Source organism: Fopius arisanus, unplaced genomic scaffold (assembly GCF_000806365.1).
Source record: "Fopius arisanus strain USDA-PBARC FA_bdor unplaced genomic scaffold, ASM80636v1 scaffold00066, whole genome shotgun sequence".
In the NCBI taxonomy this organism is placed as follows: Eukaryota; Metazoa; Arthropoda; class Insecta; order Hymenoptera; family Braconidae; genus Fopius; species Fopius arisanus.
In genome coordinates this window covers 578,840-589,384 of record NW_011887805.1, presented here as the reverse complement: position 1 = coordinate 589,384, position 10,545 = coordinate 578,840, and the positions used below count along the sequence as shown (strand labels likewise).

Here is a 10,545-nt window from a genome sequence, read left to right as displayed (position 1 = left end):
AGACCAAGCCAAATTGTCATACGTGATGGTCCCAGCGTGATTAATTATTTGGAATGCCCTAATGAGACATTCTTCACGTGTGACACCAGTCCATAGATCATCAGTGTAACTATCTCTGTAATTATCGAAAATTGGAGCTCGAATGAGCCGTTGGGGGTGAAAATTCGATTAATTTTGAGAAATTTTAATGAAAATTAAGTGTCATTAAAAAATCGTTAATCTTGATATGATGGTCATTGAAATATGGGTGTGCCGGGGACAATTATTTTTACATATTTTTTTTTTTCAATGGAAATAAATTCGTTTGGGCTTATTAAATATATCGTCATTAACTTTTGAAGTCCCCTTAGATTTCAGAGCGATGTTCAAGTGGCGGATCAGTCGGGTTTTCTAATTTTCTGAAGTAGGTCTGGTCCAGGGCTCCTCTTCCTCTTCAGGTCGGCACTTTGGTAACAAGACGCGCGTGTCGGTGCCTCTCTCGTTTGTATCCCAGCTAACACGCGTGTCAGAGATGTGTGCTGTTGATTTTTCTTGTTAGTAAAGCGGAGAAAAAAAAAGGAAAAGTGAGTGGGTGCAGTCTGAGCCAGCCATATGCCCTCAGTCTTGTTAGTATTTTTTTGTTAAAACCGATTTACAATTGAAAATGTTGTCTGATTGCTTTGTTCGTTGGTATCGGGCTAATGCGATTATTACAGGGTAAATTAGGAAGAAGGAGTTGGTCGCATGCGTGATATTACATCCGGAACCGTGTTCTTCCCTATCATCATGATTTTTTCGTTCATTTTTTTTTGGGGTGAAGTAAAACGCTGATGACAGTCCCTATCCCTCGATTAATTTCAAAAGTTCAGGGTTTCCTTTCTCAAAAATATTTTTTTTCTACACTTGTTACATTATGGGGTATAAATTAGGCTCATCCGGTTACTACAGATTTTTCGAGTTGACTGACAGTGGCATGACAGGAACGCACACGGAGGGAAATATCTAATAAAAATTGAGGGAAAAGTGAAAAGAAAGAGGAAAGAAAAATTGAGAGACAGGCCAGAACGAAATATTGAATGAGTAGTGATTCGTCGGTACTTTGGTAAAATGAGATGAGTGTTCCGGCGGTATGAGCTACGAGGTTTGAGGGTTTGCTAACTAGAAGGGCCAAAGTCTCTTATGACAGTCTGTGATCCTGTGACACCCTCCCTCTGGCTTTTTCCACTCAATCCGATGCCAAAAAGCCACCCACGTCTTTTTTTCTTGTTGAGCTGGTGTATATCTCAGTGAAGAATCATGTCTCAACGAAAAAAAAAAAAAAATAAAGAAAGAAAGTGAAGTTTTCCGAAATTCTCTCATTCGGAATAAATCGAAAAATGGAATTGACTCCCCACTGTTGAGTACGTTACCCGAGCAATACAGGGGACAATATTTCCCCTTCCCTGCCATCAGTAACTGGTACCAGTGATGCCGCGAAACTACCCTCGCAAATTGAATAACAAACGTACCAACCCCTGCACCAGGAAAAATACCTCCCTCCCCGGGAATCGCAGTGGCTCCGGAAAGGGAGAAGGTTAAATCACCAACAAAACGGCACCCCGTCGTACCTCGCTGCTCAACATAAACCACATAAACCGCACCCCCCACGAATTTTCGTCCCTGTATCGCGACCCCCCTCGCGGCTCAAACCTACGAAATACCTCACTAACTTCCATACTCTCCATAAATGTCTTCGGCTCGTCGTTCCGCTGAAATAATTTCTCTCCCTGTAAAAATTCACTCTAAAAAAAAATATTCTCTCTCAATGTAGAGCAATCTCCAAAAAATTCATCAGGGGTAATACTTCAAATGAATAATATACACATTGAATAAATAAAGAAAACGTATATTTAGTTGGCAGAATAAATTTTATTGGAACAGGAAGTTGGAATGTTGTGTGGTAAAAATGTGTTGCATCCATCCGGGACTAGTAGTTGAATGGGGCGATTTGGAGCCAAGTCATCCCCGCTAATAACCGCCAAAGAGCTCTCTCGATAATGCATTACTCTTTTTTATCTCTCCCTCCCTTTACTCTCCATCAACAAGCCACACCATCATGACGATATAAATGGAGGGAGGAGGGCCCCCACACAACCAGCATTTCGTTACCCCCAGTGGAATTGAATTAATCTCCGAGATACAACAAAGCCGTCGGGGGGATGCCTCCAACCGGTGATTGAGTAAACATTGCACTGGTTGCCGGTGATTAGTTGACGTCTGTTGCTATTCGTGATGAAGAGGCTGAAAATACTTCTAAATTAACCAAAAACGGCCTCTCAAGCCACTTCTCAACGTTCAATCTATTAAAAATTATTTATAATAAAAACCTGATGGTTTTAAATATACGACATCTTTAATACCTTCTTTACATTATTTATTTCAAATTTTTGTGAGAGAGAGAGGAAAAATAATCATATTATTCTCTGAAAAAAAATTAATGCAGACGTTTTTTTTTTTATTTCTCAATATCAGATGCACCCCAAGTCACCCGGATGCTGATGTGATGATGGCTGGAGAGAGAGGGAGAATGTGGGGTTGGTGAAAAAAAAAAGAGGAAAAGAGAGATGGGAAGATAAAGAAACGACAACGACGTGCATCATGGAGAAATGAGGGGGGTGAGTGAGGGGTGAATGGGGGGGGCGAAAAGCTGATGTTATGACGGGACATTTCATGGCTCGGAGAACCCGGGAGCTAACGGCCCGTGCGATATTACCGCGCCGCAAAAGCCACCCATTTTCAATCCCCCACCTCAACCCCTCCATTCTCCCTTTCTCTCTTTTATTGACACGCGAATTTGTCACGAGTTACCGCTCGCTCATGAAATTCATCCAAACGAGGTACGTTTTTATCAGTGATTGATGTTCTAACCTTTCAGATTTTGAAAAAAAAAAAAAATAAGGGTGACCCGGGGCAACATTAAATACCCGAACAAAATGAAATAATTGTGATGCATTTTTTTGACAGTATTCCATTTTGCCCCCGCACTGAATTTTGCCACGGTCTTCCTTATTGATGAAAAATAAATAAATAAAAATAAAATAGAGACATTTGGGAATTTTAGGAAGCATATGTGATCAAAATAATCATTAACGCTTCGTTTTCATACTCACAAAAGCATCTTTTATTAGGTTTTTTCGTTTTCCTTTTTTAACTCTTTAAAATGAATTTCATAATTTCTTCTCTTCGTTTTGTTTATAATAATACTTCAATAATAATTCATTATCTAATTTTATTAATTAATAATAATTAATAATAGTAAAGTTACTAGGTTTTTTTAGGGCGGTTGGGCGTGATATGGGGCACCATCCGAGTGTACACGGACAAGTTTCCACGCGTCTCGTTCCATCCCGATATTTTTCTCTTTCTAGAAAAGCTAACGGGCCAACAGGGGGAAAACAACTCTTCCAAATTCCGCTCAAGCTCAATTGATTGCTTCTGCTGTTCTTTCGTGTGAATAAAATAAAAATAAATACCCGTCACCTGGTGCGAACGTTGACTGTGGATTAACAGTGCAGACGCGTGGAATCCTTGGACCGTATGAATTTATTTTATTTTCTTTCTTTTTCTATCTCATGTTATTGATTAACATACGCGTCGATTCAACCGAGCGTTTGTGTTATTCCTTTTGAAAAAGCAAAAATACGACGTTACGTGTAATTATGGTAGGTGTATTTCATCTTTTATACAATATTATATCACTCTAAATAATATAATATTCATCTCTCACGCGCTATGTATAGTATTTACAAGTAGAATAAAATTCGGACAACGGAAATAATTATGTGAAAATAGTGCATAAATCGGGGAGGGAAAAAAAAATAAGACCACTGTTAATGGACTTATGGAGATAAATGTCATAATTGTCCGGAGAGAAGTAAAATAAAAATAATCAAGTGCAATTGACCCCGATAAGAGCATCTCCGGATGGCTATCCGATGCAATGAATAATAAAATAATTAGACAATAATGGATTAGAAGATGAGAGAGCCATTTGAAAATGCTCTCCTCCGAGGATAGATAGTACAACAGTTAGGAGATGGTGAAAGACTCCTATTTAGAGACTATGTACAGGTGCTGGGGACGTTGGTGATGGGGTCTGAGCATTGCCAGGAGTGCCAGGATTTTGTGTAATGTTGTATGCGGGATTATTGTTGTGACGATTTTGGTGATGTGATTGTGACTGATAATGATTGTACTGATGATGATGGGGATGAATGAGATTCAGGTTGATTGGGTAGGATAATGGGGAGCCCAGGGTCGCTGTGTTAGCGTTATTGCAGACACCGGCGACTCCGGGCCCCACCGGGCTCAGTGCATGCTCATCCCCGCGTGCGGATGATGCGACTGAACGGATGTTGCGTGATGATGTGGATGATGCATTAGTGGCGGGAGATGCGGGTGGTGGGGATGGTGTGGTGTCAGTGGGGGTGGGGTCATCTGCATTGGGGTCATGGGCGTTGTCGGTTGGTGTATGGTGTTCTGGGACGTTACGCTGGTGTCCTGTGCACCCTGTGGTACCACTGACAGGGACTGCTGCTGCTGCTGTTGCTGCGACTGTCCCGACTGTGGTACCACTGGTACAACTGGAACCGAGCTGTTGGAATTGGGACTCTGCTGGCTCACGTTGTCCTCGCTGTCGGAACAGGACTCGGCTGATGAGCTCCCCGCTCCCTTCCCCGCCTTGCTGCCGCCGCTGGAACTGGAGCTGCTGTGGGTCTTGACGTGCTTCGCGAGATGATCGCTGCGCATGAACCGCTTGTTGCAGACCGGGCAGGCGAATCTCTTTTCTCCGGTGTGGGTTCGAAGGTGCCGCTGCAACTCATCCGAACGTGTGAACCGCTTGCCACAGAAAAGCCAGTTGCAAACAAACGGTCGCTCACCCGTGTGCCACCGTAAGTGGGCCTTCAGATGAGACGTCTTCCCGTACACCTTGCCGCATCCTGGTATGTGACAGCTGTGAATATTCTTCTTCCTCAGATGAACGCCAGCTGGACCAAGCCTCTCAGCCTCTTGACAATTTGGACAATCGCACGTTGCCCTCCCTGTGTAACGTCTTTGTGAACGTGGTGATGGTGCCTGACTGACACCACCTCCTGTACCACCCTGAGGACTGCCCGCACCACCAGTTGCGCTTGTTGCAGCCGCGTGATGTGCGTGCAGACCAAAACTAGGGGGTCCACCAGGTAACATTGATTTGTACGTATCTTGAAGTAGATTGTGACCGGCAGTGGTAGCTGATGTCAATAAATGATTACCAGCTAATGCAAGACTCGTTGAATAGTCCGCTGAGTAATTTGCCATTTGGGCATGAACACCAACTGTTCCACTAACATCTAGCCAACCCCCGGTTGCTGCTCCATGAACATCCCACCAGCCATCTCCCGCTTTGATTCCACTGTGGGTTGCACCAGGCATTGCATTGAATGGCCACGACTCGTACGGATGTCTTCCATAAACTGAACCAAGTGTTGCACCCTCAACTTTACCGAGCAGACTGCTCTGGTGATGATGAGGATCAGGCTGTTGGGCCGATGCTGTCCCGGGGAAATACAAATCACTGCCGTATTGTGGTGCAGTTGATGCACAAGAAGTGACTGGTGCTCTTGCATACCCACCAGTACTTCCTGCGCTACTCGTTGCCGCTGGCCTCTGCGTGACACCAGTTGTCGTGCAACCACCACCACCACCACCACCGCTACCACTGTGCTGTGGAGAACTGCCGCTGCTCTGAGGGCTCTTCTTCCACGGATGAAATCCTTTACCCACCGCTGCATCTGCAAGAGGTGGTGGACTCTTGCTGCTCAGCTTATTGCACTGTGCTGCCAGCATCGCCAGTGGAGTTCCCCTCAATCCAGGATGATCCTGAAACAAAAAAACGGAAATACCTCAATTAGTACATCCACCTTACTATCATCCAACTTAACTGTTTAATATTTTTCCTTGGATATTTTTTCATGTGAAATAAGGTTAATATCGTGAAAACCGGTTCTCCGACAACTGACGAGGTATATAGACCCGTTACCTATAATCACGTCTTCTAAATCGATCTCAAAATAAGCCGACGCTTCCGTTCCCCTCTTAATACTCGTTACCTCCATCTCCCTCACTGAATAGAGACTTGAAATGAGGAGCCAAGTATACACCCAAGTAAAGTTATACGGTAAACTATGAAAGTCCTCCCTCGAGGGTGCATAATGATACTAAATTGGCGCAAGAGTTCGTCTAGCCTTTGCCTCTCTTACCCAGAAAGATCGAAGATTGGAGTTGAAACCTCGCTGTAATGAAGCCCAAGGGAGCGCTACTGTTGCAAAGGAGCGAGAGGTTAACTGGCGACACATCCTTCAAGGTAGTTTCATGCAAATTAATTCCCCACCGATTCACCCTCCCCGGGTCGTTGAACACAAACTCCCACACAACGTCTGTCACATCGTCAATATAACTCGATTCGTGTAATAACCATACTGCTGATTCTAAGTGCAGGGTATCATCCAAAATCTTATGGATTACAGATCCGAATAATTTGAGCCATGGATATAACATCACTCGCCCATCTGTGGCTCATTTGGGTAGATAATGACGCCGAAGGCTGATTCTGCCTCATCAAGGGCAGTTTCATGCAAATCATCTTGACTCAACGGGGGATGATGTTTCATGTCAGTGCTCACCGTTCTTGACTACCGAAAGACGGTGATTCCCGCGGGAATACAAAGGACCAAGATGAAAGCTACAAAAAAGGGGACAGAGTCATCAGGCTCTAGGTAGAGATGAGGTTTCGTGGGGGAGAAGGTAAAGGGGAAGGAGGGACACTCCGGAGAACATATTCGGACAGAGAAAGGTGAAGCCAAAGGGTCCGCGCGGAAGCAGCAGGAAATTAAAGTCTGGCAGGCTGCGGCCATTAGTAGCCGGCGCCATCGAGGCGACACGCCCCCCACGCGGTCCAACGTTTCAACCCGGGTTAACCAACACACGAGTGTTTCAAGAGAATGAGGGGTTAAATAATAAAAAAATGGAGAGAGAGAGAGAGAGAGAGAGAAACCATCTCATCGAGGACAAAACCGAGGTCCCAACAGCCTAACGATGATAGAAACAAAAAAAAAAGGTGAAAGTCAATATCATAGATGCGCTAATGATTGCCCAAAGCTCGGTGAGCTTTTCTGTGGGTAGAGACTGATGAGGGGAATTGAAGGATTTTCCAGGGAGTGGATAGGGAAGGTGAAAAGAGGGTTGAATTCGCGCAGCAGGATTATATATAACTCAGTATAGAGGGAGATAGCCAACTGGGGTATATCTCCGTTGGTGTACTAGAGGCGAACCACGCCCTCTTCAAGCTCAACGTTCTCTCGTACAGAGGAGGGGGTGATATAGAGGGGTTGGAGGGTATTGATCCAGCATTCTGAACAATACGATGTTGGAGTCTCGGAGACAACGACATCTCTCAATTAGCCGATCGAGTTGAAGAGATAGGAGCGTCAAGAATGGTTCCATGAATCGTCGGGAGCCCTCTGACCTTTGGTATTTAAATCGCATTGAATCGCTCTAGTGATGAATGATACCCGCTGAGGCTTCAGTTGGGAAGAGGAATAATGGGCAAAATGAAAAACGAGGAGATTAATAAAATACAAACACGCGTTGGAGCTACAGAGGGTAGAGGTTTGCGGTGGCTAAAGTTGATTCTTGAATTACTGGGATTATCTGTAAATGAGAATGTGGCGGGTGTGCTGATAGGATTATTGATTAGTCGAATAACCCCCATTGGCTCGTGGACGAGACTCTTCAGTATATGTACCTTATCCTTTTTGTACTCTGTAATTATTCAGCGTGGAGGAAAGAAAAGGAATCGTTACTTGAGGGCTCACTCCCTCGACACTGGAAACAATGATGCTTCTGATGGTAGAAACCTTGAGACGCCTTGGAGTCGCCATTTTCTTTATACACCAACCTCATTTCCTTTATCTTTTTACCATTCTGACAAGCCTTCAATTATCCTAGACCTACTTGATGACTCTCCACACGCAATGCGTACCTCCTTGACTCGCCCGTAGTTTTTCCCATTTAAATATTTCATTAGATGATCAATTGCGTTGGTCAAAGTTTGTTTGAGTAGGTAGCCTTCCTGTCGGCAGTTGCTTGAAAAATGAGAATTGTATTGGGATGGGCAGCCACGGCGAAACAACCTTTCCAATCTTTGTTTTTTACCGCGTGACGTCAACGCCCATCCTTTAATAACGCCCTGAGCGTTGACGCATAAATTAAGAGGGCCAGGAAGCTTGACCGTTCTGAGAACAAGAGCGGATGTCAAGAGAACATATTAGTGATCTCAAAATCCTCACGATTTTCCGGAAGTCAGTGCAAAATTCGAGGGTTTGGCTGTTCGAAATATATCATTTGAAATGGGCAATTCATTTCGGTTTCTCTTATCGCGATAATTCAGGTTACAATAATAATGCATTATTTTTCCAATTATACAGAGTGACCGACGCTATACCGAATAATTGTTTGAGTAGCCGTCATGATAATTGAAACAAAGACTCATTGATTTTTATCCCTCCTTACTTATATGGTAATGACACCCATTCACCAATATCTTGACATTTCGAAAGCATAAAGAAAGTAGCCCTTTTATCCAAAGTGTATAGACACGTGTAACAGCTGGCACGAAGGCGTATATTAGTCCACCAATTCGCCGTTTAGCTTGACAGTGTTGACTGACGTGGAGAACGACAGATAGTAGGTGCGAGGGTGCAAATTAGGTAAAAGTAGCGAAAGGGGGTGGGACCATGGTATACCACACTTCCAAAAAAAAAAAAAACCCACCCTATAATTGAGGTGGATTATGGTGTATCACAACTGGCGTGTTGTTGTCAAAAATTGAACTTTCTTCGTTATTCTATTACACCTTGGTTAAATAAAACCTTAATGCGAGCCTTGCGGGTCTGATTAATAGTAGCTCGGGTGGGACAAAAAATTGAGATAAAAAAAGGAGTTGAGAGTAAGAAGAGTAATGGAAACCTTGAGAAAATTATCTCCGGTGGACTTGTACACTTCTACGGAGATGGGAGAAAAAAAAAATAAAGGTAGGGGCTGAGGCACCTGCCGACGAGCTTTTGATTGGATTCACCTGCGTCTCTCAGTCCGTTACAAATCCACGAGAATCGAATGTTGTGGTTTTTGGGATCAAAAATTCGAATTAGGTTGAACCTTTTTTTAGGGAAGTTAGATTTAATTTGTGGGTCAGAGTGGTAGTGGATATAATGAGGTTGAATGTGATGGAATCACTTCCGTGATGTTTAAAGTCATAAATAATGCGGAGGTAAAAACATTCAAGATATTGAATCAGTTTGTTTGAGTGAAAGGAAAAATACACATAATTTTTTCTCTGTCGATGGTTGGAGATAGCAAATGCGGTTACTCCTAATGCTAATTATTTGCTTATCGTTGCCCACATGCAACTCTGGTCTCTGTATGATAAGCGGCTCAGTTCTTCAACAAAACTAGCACTGGTTTTGTTTATTTTGAGTATTATTTATTTTCCCTATTTTCCTGTTTCTCCTGTCAAGATAATTACCAGCCCCACAGTCGATTGGAATGTAATAGGTACATAATGTAACGCTACTCGTCCTCGGTAACTGAACGTTAATGACTCGAGGATGATCACCGGGGGCCGTAAACTAGCCAACACACTTTAGAGGAAGCATTAACTTGAATTAAACCAAAATTCATATAATTTTTTTTTGTCCCGAGAATAATTGTGTCTTTCCACGAAGAGTTTTGCCGTTTTTTTCCCTCATTCTAGAACTCTTCATTTTTTTTTCCATTAGTTTTTTTTGGCCGGTTTTGGTTCATGAAATTTTAGCGAAATTTTGGTGGATTAATGACGTTATTCATGAGTGAACCCTCGAGGCCTGTGTAGTCTGGGCATCAACACCCGAAGAAGAAGTTCCCACCAGGCCAACCGCTACCTGTTACCCTTCTCCTCTAAATTATGTTTTTTAATTAAATTCATCCATAAGACAGAGAGAGAGAGAGAGAGAGAGAGAGGGAGAACGGGGGCTCCCAAGTGGTACCGAAAAGTTATCCCTGTGGGTCCAAGCTAAGTATATACCCTGGGAGAGAAAAGAGTGAGGATGCCGCTTGGCCTGAGGCCAACAGGGAGCTCACAAGATTTATTCGGTCATCCCCGAAACGAAGCGGCGCCGGGGCTCATTCCAATCACTAATCGAGCTTTCTGCTCCCTTACTTTGTTGATCGACGATTGTGTTAATCAAAGAACCCCGTGGCACTGAAATTATTGGTTTTTTTTTCCTCCCCCTTTTAACATGAACATGTCCTGCCTTTTAATGATTTTATAATGATGATTCAGGATGAAATTAGATGGATTAGAATTTTTGTATGATTTTTTTTTCGATGAGAGTTTGTGCGGGGATTTTTTATATCGAGGATGGGGGTGATGGAATTTAATTTAATGGATCTAAGGAGTCGCGTGAGGATCCATGGGACGCATGAAAATCAAGTGGAAAGACATGCCCT

At 43.3% G+C, this 10,545-nt stretch overlaps 1 protein-coding gene across 8 annotated transcripts in view; it reads right to left on the bottom strand.

The window, feature by feature from the left end:
• Positions 1-1,918: 1,918 nt before the first annotated feature.
• LOC105269269 (transcription factor Sp9) overlaps positions 1,919-10,545 on the bottom strand; it is a 57,727-nt gene continuing 49,100 nt past the window's right edge. For 4 of the 8 annotated variants that reach the window (XM_011309383.1, XM_011309378.1, XM_011309379.1 and 1 more), the window contains 2 exons: positions 4,899-5,880; positions 1,919-4,830 (listed from right to left, as the gene is read on the bottom strand). In XM_011309383.1, coding sequence (XP_011307685.1) covers positions 4,073-4,830; positions 4,899-5,847 — 1,707 coding nt within the window. In that variant the 5' untranslated portion in view covers positions 5,848-5,880 and the 3' untranslated portion in view covers positions 1,919-4,072. Of the gene's footprint in view, positions 5,887-10,545 lie in introns of all 8 variants that reach the window. The other 4 variants (XM_011309380.1, XM_011309381.1, XM_011309377.1 and 1 more) reach the window with 2 other exon arrangements.